General features: G+C 43.6%; 1 protein-coding gene across 1 annotated transcript in view; it reads left to right on the top strand.

The window, feature by feature from the left end:
- The window catches only part of LOC124776115 (homeobox protein unc-4 homolog), a 158,650-nt gene that overhangs the window by 43,399 nt on the left and 90,549 nt on the right, over positions 1–24,702 (top strand). The window contains exon 4 of the mRNA XM_047250957.1: positions 5,397–5,442. Within this exon, the coding sequence (XP_047106913.1) occupies positions 5,397–5,442 (46 nt within the window). The remainder of the gene's footprint in view (positions 1–5,396; positions 5,443–24,702) is intronic.

Genomic DNA, 24,702 nt, shown 5'->3' with positions numbered 1-24,702 from the left:
GATACCCCAGTTATTTGTGAGCAGTTGACGTTAATAGCAAGGAAGACCGCTAGCGGAAGTGCAGGTGGCGTTCCAATACGTCTGAGGAGCTCGCATACGCAATTAAAGGACTGTGTTGAATACTCTGAATCCCGAATTTATACAAATGCAACACAAGTTGGGATTTAAAGGACACACAAGTTGCGAGTTATTCAGAGGTAAAAGGACAGAGCTGCTCCCAAACTGTGACACTTAAAACAGTAAAACCATCCAAGGCTGCAGACCAGCGTCTCGGTGACTGAAAATTGCACGTCGAGGACCGACGCCACTCTTCACCCTCCCTACAGCCACATTCATCCTCTCCATAACACCAAGTCCTCGAGGGTAGAGTCTATAACCGTTACCAGCCTGACGACCCGAAATTTCTCTTTCCACCTCAAATTGTGGGGGAGAAACTGTTACAATTTTTGAATAGTACCCACTGTGTATATCTTAGTTGTTTTAAGGTTGGCACACCGACTTCTATCCCGCTGCTTGTTGGGTGATCCAAAAATAGTTGCAGGCGACTGCTGGAGCTCCCAGAATACTAAAAGTTCTCACCTGGCTGAGTCGCGCACTTCAGCGCCCTGCAGGGAGTGTGGATTCGTCACGCTTGCGAACAGTTCTGGGACTCGATGGTTACCTCCTGACCTCAAAGGGCGCACACACTGTTCTGCCGACAGAGAACAACTGGAACAGGCGTCCTACGAATTCTGCGACACTTGAGAAACTTAGGAAAAGAGCCCTTTGTTCCGAAGCAACCAGCGGTCCCAGGTTCAACGCCTGAGCTGTCCCACACAGGAGAAAGATATTGTAACTTAACTTCAACACTCACCACATCTGTCTGTGCTCCCACCACGGTTAAAAAAACTCAGATACACTATTGTCCATTAAAATTGCTACACCAAGAAGAAATGTAGATGATAAACAGGTATTCATTGGACAAATATACTATGCTAGAACTGACATTTGATTACATTTTCACGCAATTTGGGTACATAGATCCTGAGAAATCAGTACCCAGAACAACCACCTTTGGCCGTAATAATGGCGTTGATACGCCTGGGTATTGAGTCAAACAGAGCTTCGATGGTGTGTGCACGTACAGCTGCCCATGCAGCTTCAACACGATACCACAGTTCATCATGAGTTGTGACTGGCATATTGTGACGAGCCAGTTGCTCGGCCACCATTGACCAGACGTTTTCAGTTGGTGAGAGATCTGGAGAATGTGCTGGCCAGGGCAGCAGTCGAACATTTTCTGTATCCAGAAAGACCCGTACAGGACCTGCAACATGCGGTCGTGCATTGTCCTGCTGAAATGTAGGCTATCGTAGCGATCGAATGAAGGGTAGAGCCACGGGTCGTAACACATCTGAAATGTAACGTCCACTTTCAAAGTGCCGTCAGTGCGAACAAGAGGTGACCGAGACGTGTAACCAATGGCACCCCATACCATCACGCCGGGTGATACGCCAGTATGGCGATGAGGAATACACGCTTCCAATGTGCGTTCACCGCGATGTCGCCAAACACGGATGTGAGCATTATGATGCTGTAAACAGAACCTGGATTCATCCGTAAAAATGACGTTTTGCCATTCGTGCAGCCAGGTTCGTCGTCGAGTACACCATCGCAGGTGCTCCTGTCTGTAATGCAGCGTCAATGGTAACCGCAGCCACGGTCTCCGAGCTGATAGTCCATGCTGCTGCAAACGTCGTTGAACTGTTCGCGCAGATGGTTGTTGTCTTGCAAACGTTCCCATCTGTTGACTCAGGAATCGAGACGTGGCTGCACGATCCGTTACAGCCATGCGGATAAGATGCCTGTCTTCTCGACTGCTAGTGATACGAGGCCGTTGGGATCCAGCACGGCGTTCCATATTACCCTCCTGAACTCACCGATTCCATATTCTGCTAACAGTCATTGGATCTCGACCAACGCGAGCAACAGTATCGCGATACGATAAACCGCAATCGCGATAGGGTACAATCCGACCTTTATCAAAGTGGGAAACGTGATGGTACGCATTTCTCCTCCTTACACGATGCATCACAAGAACGTTTCACCAGGCAACGCCGGTCAACTGCCGTTTGTGTACGAGAAATCGGTTGGAAACTTTCCTCATGTCAGCACGTTGTAGGTGTCGCTACCGGCGCGAACGTTGTGTGAATCCTCTGAAAAGGTAATCATTATGTATCACAGGATCTTCTTCCTGTCGGTTAAATTTCGCGCCTGTAGCACGTCATCTTCGTGGTATAGCAATTTCAATGGCCAGTAGTGTATATTCCGACAAGATGAAATTCGGATAGCGGACCATATAAGGCACTGAGATAAGCTAGTGTCGTACTTAATTTTATAATAGTATATCAGTGCACTATATGTTGAATGGATACTTTTACAACTTTGCTATGTTTTGAAACTTGTGCGCCTCAAATGATACACTATCTGATCAGAAGCATCAGGACACCTATTGGTGGACATTAATGTGGACTGGGTCCACCCTGAGATTAAGATCTGCGGGGGACGTTGTCAACGAGGTTTCTGAATGTCTGTGGAGAAATGGCAACCCATCCTTACTGAAGAGCCGAAACTAGAGAAGATCATGATGTTGGTCGATCGGGTCTTGAGCGAAACCGACGTTCTAACTCATCTCAAAAGGTTGAGGTCTATACCCAGGCCAGTGCATTTCAGGAAGTTATTCTCCACAAATCGTTGAGCCACAGATGCTGCTTTATTACAAGGCGCATTGTCATGCTGATACAAACAATCGTCGAACTCAAATTGTTCCTCTACTGTACGGAGTACACAATGCTATAGAATGTGTTCATATCCTTCCACGTTTAGCGTTTACTCAAGCACCGTAAGGAGACCATATCCTTACCAGGAAAAAATACCCCTTTATGGTAACATCGCCTCCTTCGTTCCTACGTTATACAGGCACTCGACAAACCCAGACCCTTTTATTGGATTGATACAGGGTACAGCATGATTCATTAGTCCAGTCATCTGTCCAGTCCAGTCCAGTCCAGTCGGTTCCATTCATCTACTGTGCTGTGGCGTCGCTGTTTGCACCACCTCAAGCATTGCTTAGCAATGACTGCAATGATGTGTAGCTCTCAAGGAGCTGCTTGATCATTGTAACCATTCGTTTTAACTCCCAACGGACAGTCACTGTACTAGTTGGGCTAGTGGTAGCACTACGGAATTGATCAGTAATTCATTCCGGTGATATCATGCGAATTTTTACCACCATCCTCCGCAATACTCGACGTTCCCGGTCCGTCAGGACGTGAGGTCTGCTTGGTCTAGGTTTAGATGTGGTTGTTCCATCGCGTTTGCACTTCACGGGCGTAGCACAATCAGTCCACTTGGGTAGCATTATACAAACATCAAAAAAAGGTCTGCATCACCTCGGTTGCGAGAGCTGCGGAACCTGTACAGAAAAATGGAATAGAGATCAACATAAACATCAGTTCCGCCCTTTTTATTGCTCATGAAAACGACACATTACACGTTGTACAACCACACAGCGAGGCCTTCAGAGGTGGTGGTCCAGACTGCTGTACACAGCGATAGCTCTAGTACCCAGCAGCACGTCCTCGTGGGTTGATGCATGCCTGTATTCGTCGTGGCATACTACCCACAAGTTCATCAAGGCACTGGTGGTCCATGTTGTCCAACTCCTCAACAGCGATTCGGCGTAGGTCCCTCCGAGTGGTTGGTGGGTCACGTCGTCCATAAACAGCCCTTTTCAATGTATCCCACGCATGTTCGATAGGGTTCATGTCTGGAGAATATGCTGGTCATTCTAGTCGAGAGATGTCGTTATCCTGAAGGAAGTCATTCACAAATGAGCACGATGGGGGGACAAACCGTCGCCCAAGAAGACGAATGCCTCGCCAGTATGCTGCCGATATTGTTGAACTATCGGTCCGAGGATGGCATTCACGTACCGTACAGCCGTTACGGCGCTTTCCATGATCACCAGCGGCGTACGTCTCCCGACATAATGCCACCCCAAAACATTATGGAACCTCCATCTTGCTGCACTCGCTGGACAGTATGTCCAAGGCGTTCAGCCTGGCCGTGTTGCCTCCAAACACGTTTCCGACGATTGTGTGGTTGAAGGCGACACTCATCGGTGAAGAGAACGTGATACCAATCCTGAGCGGTCTATTCGGCATGTTGTTGGGCCCATCCGTACCTCGCTGCATGCTGCCGTGGTTGCGAAGATGTTTCTCGTAGTGGACGTCGGGAGTGAAGTTGAGTTGAGTATCATGCAGCATATTGCGCACAGTTTGAGTCGTAAGATGACATCCCGTGGCTGCACGAGAAGCATTATTCAACATAGTGGCGTTGTTGTCAGGGTTCCTCCGAGCCATAATCCGTAGGTAGCCAACGTCCACTCCAGTAGTAGCCCTTGGGCGGGCTGAGCGACGCATGTCATCGACAGTTTCTGCCTCTCTGTATCTCCTCCATGTCCGAAAAGAGCCAGCCGCGGTGGCTGAGCGGTTCTAGGCGCTTCAGTCCGGAACCGCGCTACTGCTACGGTCGCATGTTCGAATCCTGCCTCGGGCATGGATGTGCGTGATGTCCTTAGGTTAGTTAGGTTTAAGTAGTTCTAAGTTCTAGGGGACTAATGACCTCAGATGTTAAGTTCCATAGTGCTCAGAGCCATTTGAATTTTGTCCGAAAAGAATCGCTTTGGTACGCTCCGAGACGCCTGGACACTTCCCTTGTTGAGAGCCGTTTCTGGCGTAAAGTAACAACGCGGATGCGATCGAACCGCGGTATTGACCATCTAGGCATGGTTGAACTACAGACAACACGGGCCCTGTACCTCCTTCATGGTGGAATGACTGGAACTGATCGGCTGTCGGACCCTCTCCGTCTAATAGGGCTGCTGGTGCTCGGTTGTTTACATCTTTGGGCGGGCATAGTGACATCTCTGAACAGTCAAAGGGACTGTGTCTGTGATACAATATCCATAATCAACTCCTGTCTTCAGGAGTTCTGGGACCCAGGGTGATACAAAACTTTTTTTGATGGGTGTAAGAGTTGAAATGTCCCTGACGGATCTGTTAGTCAGGTGACATTCAAAGACGTCTTGTTATAAGTGACTGAGCTGTCCTGAGGGACCCACTTTTCTGTTACTGCTTCTCTACTCACAGCACAGTGCTCCCTGCCTTCTTTTATACTGGTGGGTCCACCTTTCGCCCTATCTAGTGGGTAATTCCGCATTACATACTGGTGTGCGGATACTTTTGATCAGATAGTGTATGTATATGTACTACAGTACAAAAGATGCTTTAATTAACGAATTCCTAAATAAGGCCCATACCTTCGTGTTGTACATATAACATTTATTGTTTCAGGGAGGAGCTTGCGATGAAGATAGGCCTGACAGAAGCACGTATACAGGTCAGTTTATTTTACTGTTTTGTAAAACCTAAGGTTAATGTTATTCTCTGTACATCCTAATTACATCCCACAAATAATGCGTCGTTTGATGCGACGCTAGATTAAAAATCACGTTCAGGATCCGAATTGTATTTCCAGTTAAGATCGAATTGATGTATTAAAGAAAAAAGATTAAATTTATAATATTCATCGACATCTCTTTTCTGGATGCGACATTGCTTTTGGCCGCTATGCCGCCAGAATTTCACTGTTAATCCATGTGAAATTTAGACGTTTTGCTTACAAGAATCGTACTGTCTTTTCTACTTCAACTTGGGACTACGTTTCCAATTGCGATGCAGCTTCGCCCACACAATTTGAAGCACCTGTTTTCCGTATCGCATAAAATTGTGTCTGCAGGATACCTTGAACCCTTACTCTCTTCTGACTACGCTGGCAGTATAACATTCGTAATGTAGTATTAAGGGGAGCCGGAGTTGCCTATGCTGCCCATGTTAAAATCACTAAGTTTGAGGAACATTTATGAATAAACTACCAAATAGAAAAATTTGAATTTATTTTACATACAGAGTGGTTTAGTATTGCAGTTATGACAGAGGGATTTTGGAGTATCTTTTCTAGTTTCCTTCCAATTATTTTTTTATTAATGACCCAAATTTTTTTACAAATAATTGCTTTATAATTAAACTGAAATGAAACTACTGAACATATTGCCAAATGGCTGTGTTACAATGTAAGTTTGACCACTAGGAGTGCTGTATAAAAATTTCATCTCTCTAGCGTGAGTGGATTTTGAGAAAATGTTCCTTATATTCGAAAAATTCTAATTTACGGGAAATGGCTATCGAAGTTTCTCAATACATTCCTGCACTATAGGATGGATTATGAGGGTCTTCTTCTTCATCCTCCAAAAGCTTCCTCTTCTGTCTTCTTTTCTGGCCTGTTGTTCCATCATACTTCATATGCCTTTCTCTTCTTTCTGCTCCTCTTATCCTTTCTCTCTCAATATTTCTTAGTGGTCGTACAGTGTTCACCCCAGTTGTAAATCCTAATGCCTTCAGAACTTCACACATCACACTGTTCCCTTGGTTGTAGGTTGCTATTGCATCATAAATGCCAAAGTGCAGTGTTTTTATGGTTACAAACACCCTTTTAGGAATCACTTTCCAAATCAAATTGTTTACGCTCTCATTAGGATTCTGCGTCTTTCCGTGTAGACATTTGTGTAACAATTCTGGCCGTCCTAAGTCATGAAAAATTGGTTTTATTGCATATATTTCTTAGTGCTCGTACAGTGTCACTAACATATTCACGAAATCTGTCACTTCCACCAGTCAGCTTCTCGCTAGAAGATGTCACAGGGCTATGGCCGGCCATGTGTTGCTTAGCAGAAGAACGCACTGTTTCAGTAATTGCAGTATCGCAACTTGGTATTAGTGTTAATTTTCTTTTCCCTACGTTCTTCCTCTTCTTATGTACACGGTTACTAAAACGTGGCATCGTAACCAGAACAACGCTTTACGCAAGAAGTATAATACTACCAACAACAGGCGCAACACTGAACTAATTCGAAACGGTAAACAGCAAAGAGACGATGTTCCGCGCTCTTAGCGCTTCATTTGTCACAGAAAACAATGTAGCCAACGCTTGCACACTCGCTGTATGCGTAACATAAGGCGCTGTATGCGTAACAGGCCGAGAAAATCCCAAGCAGTTCACCAGGGTGTTAGATGCATTCAACGGCCGCCCATTTCCTCTGCAGGCGTGGGGGAAAATGGTAATAACTCCACTTCTAGGGCGAGTAGAACAATAATTCAAAGTTTACATTAAAGAGGAATGTTCCTATTAATTTTCGGTAGCAAAAAAAAAATCGTAATTTTTTGGATTTGACCACCTCCGGCTCCCCTTAATGGATCAAAGGAGTCAATGCAGTAGCGTTGCAAAAGTCACATGGTAAAATTGAATTTAATCATGGTGTATGGAATTTGTTGAGGTCAGTCATTGTATCATAAATTGGTGAACTGTAAAGCACTTGATGATGGCAGCAAGCCGACGGAACGCGTCGTGCTAGTAAATACTAGAGGAACAGTAAAAAGTGACTGTAGCAGAAAAGCTTTGTTCCATGAAAGGTCAAGTTAGTCTACGTAATTACTTATATAGGTATATAGGTAGAGAACCTGGTATCGGAGAAGCCAGCTAAATTGTTCAGTGGAGCATTCTCTACGTCCTGTTACATTTTTGCACGCTCTTACGGAAACACGCAGTGTATAAGTTGGCCAGAAACAGTCTTAAAAGCTTGTAACTCAGTTGCAGGGTAGGTTGTGCTGAGAAATAAATTTTAAGAAAAACTTCAGTACGTTGTGCCTTTTCAAAGTTAATTAGCATTGAAGTTAGCGAATATGGCCCTTGTGCGCAAATTCAAGCTGCCTGCCAGGTGCAGTATCAGTTGTTCTCATAGGGTAGGTGATAGCGTACGAAACTGCTCAGTTTTTGGCTCTGGTACGATCCTTACTACCGTGCCATGTTCAGTTTTTGTATCCTTCTCTTTCTGTTTTAAGAAACCAATCGGAGAACACGTTTGACGACAACGTCTTTTGCGGACCGCTCGAATTTGCGCACGCAACGTCTTGTTTGGCTAACGTCAAGGCCAGTTAACTCGTAAGAGGCCCTAGGTATAGATTTTCTTTCTGAACGTTTATTTCTCAGCACAACCTACCTTTTAACACTCTTATAAACTTTTCGGACTGTTTCTCACCACTTTGTATATTTTCCTCTTGGGTCTATGGGAATCATAAAAAAGAAATAAACCAGTCATAAACATCAATTTTCTTTTTCAATGATATATACAGGGTGACTTTTTCCATGATGTATAAACTCTAGGGACTGATCGAGGACAGGATGCAGAACAGAAAAGGTCTAATGAACTTATGTCCGGAAATGAATGGTTTCCATGCTAGAGACCATTTATTCAATCACACTTTGTTACAGAGTCTGCGTTCTAATACCTCATGTACAATGCATCCAGAGTTACGGTATATGTTGAACATTGTACTAGATCGCAGACTCAGACAGTGTATCATTGAATAAATGATCTCTGTATCGTGTCATCGATCAGTCCCTAGAGTATATATCAGAGCAAATTACCACTGCTAACCAAAAAAAGAGCCTTATATGAACTCAAGTGTGTGGAGACCCCACTGGCGGAAGCACTGTGTGGGACGTCAGCGAATGCACTCGAGTGTGTGTAAATACTGGTGTAGGCCTAAAAATGCGTTACCATCAGACATGTTTGTGGATAGAACGACTTCACTGAGAGAATTCAAATTGGAAGGAGTATACTGTTAGCGATGTTGTAGATCAGAAATAACACGGACACAATATACCAACTCATTACTCTGATAGGCATAAGAAATTAGTTGACGAGTCCTCAAATTTCCAAAGCGTACTGGTCTTACTAACCGCCGGTTGTCCTTTATGAAAAAACGTTGTAGAATTTTGTCACAGCGAAGGTCAGTGGCAGAACGACCGGTGAAGATGCGACAGCTCACGATTTTCATGGTCGTGCTGCTGGATGCAAGTCACTGGGCACAAAAAATGAAAGCGTGACTCTTCTTAGAGCTGTGCAAACAACGCCGTTGTTTGTAGAGCAGCGGAAGAAGGGGTAATGGGCTGATGAGTCACACTGTATACGATGTGGGGGACGGACGGCCATCTCTGGGCCTGGCAGGTGCCTAGGAAACAGATCAATCACTTGTGTGGGTAGTTGCGAAATTCTGATGATCCAAAATTAAGAATTTAACTTCCCGTCGCGGAAGGGGTCATTAGAAACGGGAAATTCGGTGACGATGGTGTGCTACTCTGGGCTACTTTCTTGATTTTGGAATGGAGTCTTAGTTTCGCTGGATGGTACAATAGGTTCGGGTGTTTATGAAGACATTTGAGGAAATAATACACTTGTAGTTCGGAATCGAAGATTTACTTTCTCAGGTGGTATTGGCCCTGGCTACAAAACAAGGACCACTGTATCTCGGCACGTAGAAAATGAGTTGAATTTGGTGGTTGCCCAAGTTAATCCCAAAACAAGTCCAGTCGATCGTCATCTGTGACACATGTGCTGACAACTTCGGAGGTCGTTGGGGTAGAATGGATACTCCTCTGGTCACACGCAGTTTCAGTTATATCAATGCGTCCAAAACTCTGGCAGTAGCTATGCATCACACTTTGAAGGAAAGAATCCGTTTTCGATGCGTCATAATCTGTGGAAGCCTTCCCCGAACAATGAACTCTGTAACACGAGGAAATTGTAAATGCTTTAGTTGCGCATCTGGTGGTTGGAACGAAGAACAATGTGTGCTTAGAGTATCAACTGAAGACATAAAGTTCATAGACGTGTCAGCGATCATATTTAGCACTTTACGAATAATTGTTCGTCTTGATCGCACTTAATTACGTAGTTCGCAGTATCAAAGGTTTCGGCTTCCTGCCATGGTAAGATCTGTTAAAACAAATTGGAAAAATCACTTACGTAGCAGCAATACTTTTAACTGACCGAAGGCCAAATCTCTAGAAAAAAATCGAACGGTAGTTATAAATGACTGACGGCCAGATAGCGCTATTATGAGTATCCTGACACGAATAACGACGTCAGATTCTTTCTACATGCAGATACATGAACAAGCGGTGGCCTTAGGGCGTCCTATACTTGTACAAACACGAACTATACTCGGTAGGAGGCGCTAATGGTGAGGTAACGTAAGTGTCAAGCATCATACGTTCATTAGTTTAAAATAGCAAATTCACAGTCGTTAACTGGAAACGTTACACATAGCTAAAGTGTTTGTGTTAGAATGAACCAGAGATGAAATATGATATATTGCAGCAATATCCATACTTAAAATCAGAATAAAATCTGTAAAATCTACTGACAGAAAAATTGACAACAAAAAAAAACTAAATAAAACATAGCCGCGTGAATAAATTTTAATTAATTACTGTGAATATTGTATTTTAAACTATGGAATCCATGATTCTGGATACTTACCTTACCACATCGCTATCATCCTCTTCCGACTACAGTTCGTGTTTTCCTAAGTATGGCACGCCCTTAGGCCATAACTAGCTCTTGTTGATGTATCTGCGTGCACAAAGTGTTTGACGTTGATGCTCGTAATTATGAGGTTTCGTACAATAGTTCTTACGATCTCTCCGATAGGCCTATATGGCATGTCACACTTGTTCGATGTAATATGAGCTATATACCCGTTTTTGGGACCCTAGATTATCTTTCTCACAACATAATAGATCTTTTAATTTCCTCGAAGTGATCGATATAGGTTCGATACGAAACCATATCTTGGAAGTATCTTCGCGATTTTCCGGGTAAGGGAGTCGGTTCCCTCTGCGGTGTCGATTTGCGGTGTAGGGCACGCTCAATTGTAGTTCTGGTTATTCATTCTTTTCGAAAATCTCCCTGGAGCATTCGGTTTCTTCGGCGACGTTTTCGTCTGACTACGTACGTACTCTGTGGACCAGTGGTTTCAACTCCTCTGTAATGGGTGGTGATGGGTCTTGGGGAGAAGACGAAGTTCGGTGTTCGTGGACTTTCTCTGAATATTGTTTCAGGGATACATCCACTGTTCTCTTCACAGTTTCAGTCTTTAGGAAGAAAATAATACAATCAGTGTTTGGCCGGTACGGCGACAGGGGCAGGTTGTCACAATTTATAATTTTTAATTTTTGAAGAGGCAGTGTTTATAGTTTTTGTTACTACTATTAGTGTGCCTTGTAGTGTGTATCTTTGACTGTATTTTTACCACAGATTTGTGGCCACAACGGCAATAAGATTTTCAGGTAAAAGTGTTTTGTGAGAGTAAATTTTTGTGAGAACCTGCTCGGCTTCAGATTGGCTGTCATAGAAGTTGCGATTGATTTCAAGGATTATTTGGATCGGAAGAGGAAATTATTTATTTAAAAAAGTTGTATTAAGAGTCACAGTCCAGTAATAATATTGATATAGCACAAATACATATTTAAGATCATTTTAGAAGCTAAAATATTAATTAAAGTAAATAATTAAGAAAATGTTCTCTAACAGCCTAGTCACTTCCGAACGCACTCACACAATTCTGAATTGTATAAAAGTTCTTTAGCCTAGCGGTATATAATTACTGAACCACAGAATATATTCTATGCATTGGGATCCATTATCCCTTAGCCTTACTGTTAGAAAATCATCCAAGATTAACTAAACAAAAACGGTTATCATTGTTAACTCAGTCACCAATTGCAATTTCTTATTCTTTTTTTTAAAATTCTTTTTTGTTTGCATTCTCGTAGTTTTCAGTTGTGTTTCTAAATAGACATATCATTAATTGTTTTACTTTCATTTTTTTCTGGTCAATCTGTTAAAACTGCTATATCTCTTGTTGGGGAGTGATTTAGAACTGTATTTTTCTGTCGCCATCCTTTGCTATAGATCTTAACCGAAGAAATGACATGCGCGCAGTTTTGGATCTTAGAGCATTTAATAGATTTTGCCACGCTAATATCAATTGGCAAAGTTTTGAAGTCTTTTGGTGTTAAACCGTAGTATGTAAAATAGTTGAAAATAATTCGGATTCAGACTTCACTGAATAAAGTGTCAATTATAACATTAAATAAACACTTACAGCTGCAAAAGCACAGATTAAATCCCGAAAATTAGAGCCAGGACCTGGACACTATGTAGTCCATATTCAGTTTCTTGCAGTCGCACTGTGTTCTGTGTGTACACCGCTAGGGGGTAGCAGCAACTGAGAACCGAGACTCGTGACAACGAACCCCCATGACAACCCACCCCTGTCTCCCATTCGATGTGGCAGTCTCTGTTGCATATACTGACATCGCAACAATTCTGGTGATTCTCTGCTTCGGAGGTCATTAGAGTTTCGTACAGCAGTTGGTAACCCTTCAGGAGCACGCAGTTATCCATATCTCTGTCTGTTTATCTGTCCGACTGTAAGAAAGTTGTTTCTCGGGAACTGACAGCCGTATCAAGGTGAAATTTATGTCACATACTAAGGTCTACGGTCCCTTGGCGGTGTAAAAAAATGTGTTTCTAAGTCCATGCAACCAAAGGTTACGACCGTTTGTGTGACATTATTTTGATACTCGAAGCCTCAATCATCAAACCATACAGCGTACTTACCATCGATCATTAGTCATGAAATTTGGCAAGAAGCAAGATTTTACAGTACGCGTAAAGGAAAATAATCCTAAAAATGTTAATTTGTAATTGTACCACACGGAAGTCTTGGAATTCCCGTGACCGTTATCTTACCCGTATTGATATAGCTGTTGTTGTTTATATGAAGACAGTAACTGTTCTCGAAAGAATAATGACTAACTGAAACCCTCAGCTGCCGGCAGGTGTTGTTGATATACCTCAATTTGGATAGCTGAAAATGTGTACCCCGACCGGGATTCGAACCCGGGATCTGCAGCTTACATGGCAGACGCTCTATCCATCTTTTTTTTTTTTTTTAGTTTTGTTCGTTATGGTTCGTTGTATTTCGCCGTAGCGGACGTCACATGACATCCGTCGAAGCTCGTTGTTGATCTTTTCACTCAGTTTCTTTATTACAGAGGCCAGTCAGCTCTCTGTCCGAACACGCTGAGCTACCGTGCCGGCAAACACCCGTTCAAGTTGACGTTGATTCCTTGACTCAGTTTGTTTTATTACAGAGAGCACGCAGCCCTCTGACCGAACACGCTGAGCTACCGAGCCAGCCTATCCCATCTGAGCCACCGAGGACACAGATGAATAGCACGAATGCAAGGACTTATCCCTTGCACGCTTCCCGTGAGACTCACATTCCCAACTGTCCACAATTCTACATATGTAATGTAGCCGGAGATCCCGGGTTCGAATCCCGGTCGGGGCACAAATTTTCAGCTGTCCACATCGAGGCATATCAACAACGCCTGTCGGCAGCTGAGGGTTTCAGTTAGTCATCAGTTGTTGTTGTTGTTGTGGTCTTCAAAAATGGTTCAATTGGCTCTGAGCACTATGGGACTCAACTGCTGTGGTCATCAGTCCCCTAGAACTTAGAACTACTTAAACCTAACTAACCTAAGGACATCACCCACATCCATGTCCGAGGCAGGATTCGAACCTGCGACCGTAGCACCAGCGCCACTCCGGACAGGAGCGCCTAGAACCGCACGGCCACCGCGGCCGGCTGTTGTGGTCTTCAGTCCAGAGACTGGTTTCACGCAGCTCTCCATGCTGCTCTATCCTGTGCAAGCTTCTTCATCTCCAAGTAACTTCTGCAACCTACATCCTTATGAATCTGCTTATTGTATGCACCTCATGTTCTTCATCTACGATTTTTAATCTCCACGTTGACCTATAATACAAAATTGGTGATCCCTTGATGGCCCAGAACATTTCCTACCAACCGATCCCTTGTGCCACAAATTTCTCTTTTTCCCAATTCTATTCAGTATCTCCTCATTGGTTACATGATCTACCCATCTAATTTTCAGCATTATTCTGTTGCACCACATTTCGAAAACTTCTATTCTGTTCTTGTCTAAATTACACTCCTGGAAATGGAAAAAAGAACACATTGACACCGGTGTGTCAGACCCACCATACTTGCTCCGGACACTGCGAGAGGGCTGTACAAGCAATGATCACACGCACGGCACAGCGGACACACCAGGAACCGCGGTGTTGGCCGTCGAATGGCGCTAGCTGCGCAGCATTTGTGCACCGCTGCCGTCAGTGTCAGCCAGTTTGCCGTGGCATACGGAGCTCCATCGCAGTCTTTAACACTGGTAGCATGCCGCGACAGCGTGGACGTGAACCGTATGTGCAGTTGACGGACTTATGAAACTGCTTATTGTATGCACCTCATGTTCTTCATCTACGATTTTTAATCTCCACGTTGACCTATAATACAAAATTGGTGATCCCTTGATGGCCCAGAACATTTCCTACCAACCGATCCCTTGTGCCACAAATTTCTCTTTTTCCCAATTCTATTCAGTATCTCCTCATTGGTTACATGATCTACCCATCTAATTTTCAGCATTATTCTGTTGCACCACATTTCGAAAACTTCTATTCTGTTCTTGTCTAAATTACACTCCTGGAAATGGAAAAAAGAACACATTGACACCGGTGTGTCAGACCCACCATACTTGCTCCGGACACTGCGAGAGGGCTGTACAAGCAATGATCACACGCACGGCACAGCGGACACACCAGGAACCGCGGTGTTGGCCGTCGAATGGCGCTAGCTGCGCAGCATTTGTGCACCGCTGCCGTCAGTGTCAGCCAGTTTGCCGTGGCATACGGAGCTCCATCGCAGTCTTTAACACTGGTAGCATGCCGCGACAGCGTGGACGTGAACCGTATGTGCAGTTGACGGACTTTGAGCGAGGGCGTATAGTGGGCATGCGGGAGGCCGGGTGGACGTACCGCCGAATTGCTCAACACGTGGGGCGCGAGGTCTCCACAGTACATCGATGTTGTCGCCAGTGGTCGGCGGAAGGTGCACGTGCCCGTCGACCTGGGACCGGACCGCAGCGACGCACGGATGCACGCCAAGACCATAGGATCCTACGCAGTGCCGTAGGGGACCGCACCGCCACTTCCCAGCAAATTAGGGACACTGTTGCTCCTGGGGTATCGGCGAGGACCATTCGCAACCGTCTCCATGAAGCTGGGCTACGGTCCCGCACACCGTTAGGCCGTCTTCCTCTCACGCCCCAACATCGTGCAGCCCACCTCCAGTGGTGTCGCGACAGGCGTGAATGGAGGGACGAATGGAGACGTGTCGTCTTCAGTGATGAGAGTCGCTTCTGCCTTGGTGCCAATGATGGTCGTATGCGTGTTTGGCGCCGTGCAGGTGAGCGCCACAATCAGGACTGCATACGACCGAGGCACACAGGGCCAACACCCGGCATCATGGTGTGGGGAGCGATCTCCTACACTGGCCGTACACCACTGGTGATCGTCGAGGGGACACTGAATAGTGCACGGTACATCCAAACCGTCATCGAACCCATCGTTCTACCATTCCTAGACCGGCAAGGGAACTTGCTGTTCCAACAGGACAATGCACGTCTGCATGTATCAAATGCCACCCAACGTGCTCTAGAAGGTGTAAGTCAACTACCTTGGCTAGCAAGATCTCCGGATCTGTCCCCCATTGAGCATGTTTGGGACTGGATGAAGCGTCGTCTCACGCGGTCTGCACGTCCAGCACGAACGCTGGTCCAACTGAGGCGCCAGGTGGAAATGGCATGGCAAGCCGTTCCACAGGACTACATCCAGCATCTCTACGATCGTCTCCATGGGAGAATAGCAGCCTGCATTGCTGCGAAAGGTGGATATACACTGTACTGGTGCCGACATTGTGCATGCTCTGTTGCCTGTGTCTATGTGCCTGTGGTTCTGTCAGTGTGATCATGTGATGTATCTGACCCCAGGAATGTGTCAATAAAGTTTCCCCTTCCTGGGACAATGAATTCACGGTGTTCTTATTTCAATTTCCAGGAGTGTATTTATCGTCCATGTTTCACTTCCACACATGGCTACACTCCACACAAATACTTCCAGAAAAACTTCGTGACACTTAAATCTACATTAGATGCTAACAAATTTCTCTTCTTCAGAAACGCTTTCCTTGCCGTTGCCAGTCTGCATTTCATATCCTCTCTACTTCGATCCTCATAAGTTATTTTGCTTCCCAAATGGAGAAACTCATTTAGTTTCTAATTCTCTCAGCATCACCTGCTTTCATTTGACTACATTCCATTATCCTCGTTCTGCTTTTGTTGATGTTCATGTTGTATCCTCCTTTCAAGAAACGGTCCATTTACTTTTAACTGCTCTTCTACGTCCTATGCTGTCTCCGACAGAATTACAATGGCATCGGCAAACCTCCAAGTATTTATTTCTTCTCCATGGATTTTAATTCCTACTCCAAATTTTTCTTTTATTTCCCTTACTGCTTGCTCAATATACAGATTGAATAACACCGGGGATACGTTACAACCCAGTCTCACCCTCTTCGCAACCACTGCTTCCCTTTGATGCCCCTCGACTCTTATAACTGCTATCTGGTTTCTTACAAATTGTAAATAGACATTGGCTCCCTGTATTCGACTCCTGCCACCTTCAGGATTTGAAAGAGAGTATTTCAGTCAACATTGTCAAAAGCTTTCTCTAAGTCTACAAATGCTAGAAACGTAGGTTTGCCTTTCCTTAATCTGTCTTCTAAGATCATTCGTAGGGTCAGTATTGCCTGGCGTGTTCCAACATTTCTACGGAATCCAAACTGATCTTCCCCGAGGTCGGCTTTTACCAGTTTTTCAATTCATCTGTAAGGAATTCGTGTTAGTGTTTTATAGCCGTGACTTCTTAAACTGTTAGTTGGGTAATTTTCACACCTATCCACACCTTTCTTTGGAATTGGAATTACTATATTTATCTTGAAGTCTGAGGGTATTTCACCTGTCTCGTACATATTTCTCACCAGATGGTAGAGTTTTGTGAGGGCTGGCTCTTCCAAGGCTATCAGTAGTTCTAATGGAATGTTGTCTACTCTCGGGGGCTTGTTTCGACTTAGGTCTTTCAGTGTTCTGTCAAATTCTTCACGCAGTATCACATCTCCCATTTCATTTTCATCTACATCCTCTTCCATTTCCGTAATATTGCCCTCAAGTACATCGCCCTTGTGTAGACCCTCTATATACTCCTTGCACCTTTCTGCTTTCCCTTCTTTGCTTAGAACTGGGTTCCTATTTGAGCTCTTGATTTTTATACAAGTAGCTCTCTTTTCTCCAATGGTTTCTTTAATATTCATGCCTTACCCCTAGTGATATATGCCTCTACATCCTTACATTTGTCCTCTAGCCATTCACGTTTAGCCATTCTGCACTTCTTGTCGATTTCATTTTTGACACGTTTGTATTCCTTTCGCTTGCTTCATTTACTACGTTTTTATATTTTCTCCTTTCACCAGTTAAATTCAATATCTCATATGCTACCCAAGGATTTCTACTAGCCCTCGTCTTTTTTCCTACTTGATCCTCTGCTGCCTTCACTATTTCATCCCTCAAAGCTACCTATTCTTCTTTTACTATATGTCTTTGACCAGTTCTTGTCAGCCATTATCGATATCGGTAACAGGCTCAAATCGATTAGATTCTCCATTCCCGAGAAGTATGAACTGCCTACGTTTTCAGTGGGCGAGTCGTACTCGCACCTAGTCAACTCTTTAAAAAGAGTCAAATGAAAGTATTTGGTTTTAGAGACCTTTTCAAGTCTCAAACATTTATGATGTACGTATGCAGACTGAAGCGCCGAATGAAAAATTTGTACCAACATCAGAATGCGAACCAAGGTCTTTTGGTCACTAGGCAGATGTGCTAAGCACTACGCCGCCCTGACAAAGCCGTGCAGACTACCCTAGCATGCCTCCCTCCTCAGTCCAATTTCTCTTTCACACTCACCCAACTTGGTGTTCTCCATAAACAATATGCCAGGGTGATGTAGTGTTTAGAGTGTCTGTTAGTCACCAGGAGACCCACGAACGAATTCTGGCCTTGGTACAAATTTTAATTCGGTTCATTATACATATATTACGGCAAATAGAAAAAGAATATGAGAGGGAGAGGGTGATATAAACATGTGTGTAATAAACTCCTTCTCTGAAAATTTCTCTCCTTCATACCTCCTCTGTGTTACCACAGATGACGTGTCACTGATTTCATTTGTACTAAGACTACAGTACACGCGAGGGGCCTATTTGCTTCCACCGTCCTGAGTGAATCGCATAACTCCTAATTAATGTTCACCAACCTGCGTTCTGTTCTCCGAGACTACCGAAACATCTATGATCTTACAGCCGAACCACTTCGACTGTCATCCAAGTTAGGCACGATCCGAAGATCTGCGAAGTGCTTCGTCTGCCTTTCCGTTTAGCAGCTGTTTACTATTCTGCTGGTAATTAAGACTTTTGAAATAATGGAATGATAGCCTGCTACTGAGAGGTGCTTTTACATGAAATGCAATTAAATACTCTATTTAGTTTTTCTGATATTAATGACAGGAGGTTATTATTTTGGCGCGCAACTTCCGAACGCAGCAGCCAATCGCGAAGAAGCCCCGCACTTTGGGCGATCTCTCTCACGATACACGTACCGAACAAATCATAGTCATCGGTAGCTCACACCAAATTACGTCACTTGCCACTGATTCCTTCTCAACTGCTCTAAGAAGAGCTTCTTGTAGCCGAATGTGATGGCTCTAAAGCCAGAAATATTACGATATACATCATCCAAAGAAATTCTTTCCCCACTTGTAGGGGACCGATGGCCTTTGTAGTCTGGTCCCTTCAACCCCCACAAACCAACCAACCCACTTGTAGCTAACGAGAGGCAAAAGCACTAACAACTGAAAAGGACATTCATTCTTATTTCATTAACAGTACAGAGTAACCCACCGCCTTGAAATGTAAGGTGGATCGGATGCTTCTGAATCTAATAGCAAAGACTTCTCATTGTTACAGTGTTATTGATATACAGTTGTTTATGCTTTTTTTAAATAATATAAAGAACATAATATATAAAGATTTCTCTGAGGTTACAGAGAATTGAATGCTAAACAATTGTTAGGACAGAAAATATAAACTGTAGAAATTTTGTGAATAATCGCCCAAAATGTAGTACGCTCCCAAATTTCAGCAGGTTGGTACATCTGTAGGGCCCAACCTGTTTAGGAGCAGCCTCGCGTTTGCAGCTGGCGGTAGCAACTTAGCGCGGTAACTGGAACGGGGACGCTGTTTTCGGAAACATCCATGCGTTAACCCAATTTAGAACGTTTTGTGTCCTTAAAGAGGGACAGCACACCGCTCCAGCACGCACGAGTGCGTACGACGGTTCTTGGACCATTTCTCCAATTTTTTTCCCCCTGCCCCTCTCACTCGGAGCCGCCGGCGGCAGTTCCAGTAGAGAAATTTCACCATGACAAGAGACTGGCGCGGTCCGCAAGAACCAGGAAGAGCGCGACGCCGAGGGGGGCGAAGGGAGCGGCAATAACGAGAGGAAGCGGGCCATAGCGACCGCAGACCTTTGTTCCAGCAGGAGTCGATGCGCTCCGGCCGAGCAAGAAGTGCGGTAGCCAGGTAATGAACTGTACCGTCGCCCAAGAAAGAATCTAATTATGAGGTTTCTTAATCTTAACTCAACACTCGCCGGCAGCTGGCGGCGACCGCTAAATTGGTTTTCTTCGGCGCGGCTGCCGACGCCGCGGGCGTTTCTGCTCCAGTTGGTGTGCCAGGTGTCGTCGCCGGGTAGCAAGAAGCGCGGCGTGCCCGCCTGCCTGCTTTGGGTGGCCGGGTCGACACCCAGCCACGTGCAGCCAGCGCCACCTCCTGCTGCTTCCTAGTCGTCGTCCCCCCCCCCCCCCCCTGGCCCCCCGCCGCTCCTGTCCCCTGCCAGCTGATATCGGCGCAAGTACGTGGGGTAATTAGAACCAGGGCATCGACTCCGGATTGGGGACTTTTTCGCAGTTTCGGGGAAAATTATTGCTGTGGGGGAACCTATGGTGAAACGGAATCCTACGGGAAATAATTGGGGAAAAAAATTCGGTACCGGGGTAATTGGGGAAAAGTTTTGCCTGCCTAGCAATACTACTAGTACCATCTCTGGTATTTTAGTTCAAACCACACGTACTTAGTTATCTACATACTTGTTAGATGTCATCCCATACATCTACATATTTCATGTTGTACTTCCAGTAGCAGAGACAGTAGCACTTCGGAAAGAAACTGTACCTATGTTTTACCCTTTAAAACTTATTTCATTGACATTTGGATGCCACTGTCTCTTAAAATCAGTAGATACACCTTACCTTTCGTTGGAGGCTCACCACGGTGATACCTTTCCGTGACGTCGCTACGATGTGCACATGTCCATTTTCGGCCGATTGGGATGTCTATCGACTATCGTGGGCATACTGATTTCTAAGGAGACGCTATATTGGATTTTGTAGTTTTAGTTGAAGATTGTATTTCCTGTGTTTTATCCTAAAACATATGTCCTATGAATACATGCTGCTCCAATATAGAGGATCTCCCAAAAACACATCAGTACTGGAATGATTTGTTATAAATAAATGTAAGGTAATGAAGGATCGGCGGTTAAGAGCTTTCAGGAAGCGCAAGTAAAAAAACGGGTACAGGTTTTTGTGTTCACAGTAGCGCGAACAGAGGTGTCGAGTAGCGAAGTGAGATACAGATGGTTTGCTCATATTAAATCAACAGAACATTGAAAAAGTATGACGAAAGGAAAGGTGGTACCTCTAGACAAGGTTTTTTATTTTTATGGTCGGACTATTGTTTTTACGTAAAATAAAAATTTTAATTTGATATGTACTATAATTTTACGGTCTGAAAACGTAATTCCATCTCTTCAAGTTGTCAACAGCCATAGCAAATATAATTAAAGGAGTAGGTAGGTTTAAGACGTTTGCGGGAAAGTTACCGAAACGGGATCATTTTGGAAATTTTGTTTGTCTGCTATGGGAGAATTTCGAACACTCTCTCTGGAAACAGTGAGCCACGCCCACGCACAAAGGGGAAAAAAATACAATCTACTTTCTTACAACTATGGCGATATGTATGAGACATGTTGGGCACAGCAGGAAGAATGTACGAATTTGTCTCTAACATCAAGGAGGAGATAAGATTGAGGTCCATTAATTCGCCTAGCGGTCTGATTTACGACATCGCTGGTCCTGTACGCAACGATCTGTATGAAATCAAAAGAGAGATAAATTATAGACACTTTAAAGCACATTATGTTGGTGTGTAGAATCTATGACAGTGGAGTCGTGCGATCTAACCTTCGGAAAAATATCGCCCACACAATCCAAAAGGCAGCATGGGTAGATAAATGCGAAAACTACGTCAGCTCAGCTTAACGGATAATGCATCAAAGTCGATAATAAGAATAACATACAAGAGAATGGAAAAGAAAATCGAGTATTTGTAAATGACGATGAATTCCGCTTTAGGAAAGAGAGAGGCAACAAAAAGACAATTCTGACTTTGCGCCTAATGATGGAAGGAACACTTAAGAAAAATAAAAACATTTTGATAGGATTTGTTGACCTAGAAAAAGCATTCGACAATGTAAAATAATGTTAGATGTTTTAAATTCTTAGGAAAATACACGTAAGTTATAGGGAAAGAGATGTAATGTACAATATTCGCAAAAGCCAAGAGGAAACAATAAGAATGGAAGACCACGAATGAAATTCTCGGATTATATAGGGTGTTAGACATGGGTGAAAACTTCTGCGCCTACAGTCAGTCTATATATCGAAGAAGCATCCATGGGAATAACAGAACGGATCAGAAGTGAGGTTAAGATATCAGCGTCAAATGATATCATTGATCAGATTCGTTGATGATGTTGCATTCGTCAGTAAAAGTGAAGAAGAATTACAGGGCCAGTTGAGTGAAAAAAACAATCTGCTGGATTCAGGACACGGATTGAGGACAAACTGAAGATGGGCTAAAGTAATTAGGAGTAACAGAAAAAGGATTAGAAATAAACTTTACGTTAGAATTGGTCATCGCCAAGTAGATGCTGTGGAGGAATCCTGCTACCTTGGAAGCAAAATAATACGTGAAGGACGAACCAAGGAGAACACCACAAGCAAAGATGGAATTCCTGGCCAAAAGAAATCAACTACGAGAGACTGCTGACAAGCAATGCCTCTAATTTTGTATGTGAAAACTCGTATAGCTTTTTAAACAAAACAAACGGTATTAACATTCTATATCTTTATTCATCATGTCCAGATATTCATTTTTCAATATAGCCACCCTAGCAACGAACACGTTTCTCCCAGCGAGGGACCAGTTTGTTGATAACGTCACTGTAGAATGTTTGACTTTGCTGACGCAGCCACAACGTCAGCTCTATTTGCAACGCTTCTTCACTGTAAAAGTGAAGTCCTCGAAGAGGTTCTTTATGTTTTGGAAACAGATGAAAATCAGATGGAGTCAAATCGGGATTGTACGATGGATGATCTGTGACAGTGAATCCAAGGCGTCGGATTGCTGCCGATTTCGTAGCGCTCGTGTGTGGTCTGACATTGTCATGCTCCATGTGTGGACGGATTCGAAACTCGATTACAGTGCACTGCTTCTCACGCACCGGCAGAGTTACGTTACATACCGCCACGTCACACGCTACAGTGTGGATCCCTCTAGTAGCAGAGGGCTACAATTATGTAAACCTGAATAACAAAGATTTAGAATGTTAATGTCGTTCGTTTTATTTGAAAACGAGTAACAGTTTTCACAGATATAATTCGGAGGCACTACTTTTCAGCACGCCCTCATGGTGTCAAACACAGGCTTTAATCTGAGGAAGAAATTTCTGACGAAGTACTTCTTCCACACAGCACTGTATGGAGATGAAACGTGGATTGTTGAAATACGGGAAAAGAAGAGAACCGAAGCATCTGATACGTGATGCTGTAGAAGGGTGCTGAAAAATAGGTGGATTGATTGGAAAGAAGGAGGAGGTTCTCTGAAAAATCAACGAGGAAAGGAACATGTGGAGAAGACTGACAAGAAAAGGTAGGCCGTGATTGGAAATGTGTTACGGCATCAGGGGTAACTTCCATGGAACTAGAGGGAGCTATAGAGGCTAATGAAACCTGCCAGCAGGATGACGAACTACAATAAAAAAATATACAACTCTGATGAAGTTACAATTGATTATCCTAACTTTTAAGCAATGTTACTGCATTCGTATTAAATTAAACATCAGCAGATTCATTGTACGATCCGAGATTGCTTCAATAATATGCGTAACAATGCAATGCACTGTCAATCCATGCACTTAGTGACTAATAGAAAAATATGTCAGTTAATGGACGCATGAATAAATAGCAGCTCCTCAGGTTTGTGTATGTCTATAGCGGGTAGACATAGGTTTACTAGGTTTTTTAATGTTTTTACGCATATTGATTTTTAACTGTATCATTTACATGCTGCAACTGATAATTATCATATGGTTGCTTGTATGGCTATCTTCTGCAGTAGCTACAATACATTAATTATTATTGGTTTTTCCGTATTAAACTAGCTGCAATTATAGTATATATTTAACCAGATGCAGTTCTTTGTTATTAACAAAACCTACGATCATTGGTATTTTTGTCTCCTGTTATTTCGCTGAGGTCGAAAACTTTGTCACAAATCCACTTAAAACAGTTTTTCATCTTTTTTGAACGCTGCATTTGTCATTTTTTCTTTTTTCCCACGTCACTCTTGCTGGAAACACTGTGATGAGTGTGGTACACGTGAAACTGGAATACTATTGCTCTTGAGAAGTTTACAAAACTTATGTGAAAAAACAACGCAAATGCAACGTAATATAAAAAGAATTCAAAATAGAAGAAAAATTACAATAAATGAATGTGTGGAAAAGATTCCGAGCTCATCCTCCGTCAATAACAAGAAAAAAAGGCAATGGATTTCAGAATATGTAAACAAGAGGCAAGAACGCCACAGAAGATATTTCATAAATGAAAGTGAAACGAGTTTGGTGAAAAGTATTCTTTAATTGTAGTTAGCTTAAGGAGACACGCCCCTGAACGGGCTGCATTTTTAGCATTGTCTTCACCCTCATACTGCAACTGATCTATAAATGAGAAATAGCTCAAAATTCTTACATGTAATTGGGGCCATTAGTTAAAGCATTTCCCAAAAGTCATTGAGATATTTATTATGTTTTGTTACTGACAACCATGTTTATAATAGTATAAAAAACGGAGGATTATTTCACTGCAGTACCATTTCCTTTGGGATCACTGACTGCACAGCTTGGTAAAAGAGTCAGATTACAGACAACATTCGCGTAAGTGATTTATGCCTCCAATTTCCTTCCCTGATGCTGATCTGTGAAAAAGACACGTAATTTATTTAACTACAGTAAAAATATTTAAAAACACTCCTGGAAATTGAAATAAGAACACCGTGAATTCATTGTCCCAGGAAGGGGAAACTTTATTGACACTTTCCTGGGGTCAGATACATCACATGATCACACTGACAGAACCACAGGCACATAGACACAGGCAACAGAGCATGCACAATGTCGGCACTAGTACAGTGTATATCCACCTTTCGCAGCAATGCAGGCTGCTATTCTCCCATGGAGACGATCGTACAGATGCTGGAT

This window comes from Schistocerca piceifrons, chromosome 2, assembly GCF_021461385.2.
Source record: "Schistocerca piceifrons isolate TAMUIC-IGC-003096 chromosome 2, iqSchPice1.1, whole genome shotgun sequence".
In the NCBI taxonomy this organism is placed as follows: Eukaryota; Metazoa; Arthropoda; class Insecta; order Orthoptera; family Acrididae; genus Schistocerca; species Schistocerca piceifrons.
Note: the sequence above shows the minus strand (reverse complement) of the source record. Positions and strands in the feature narration are given on the sequence as shown.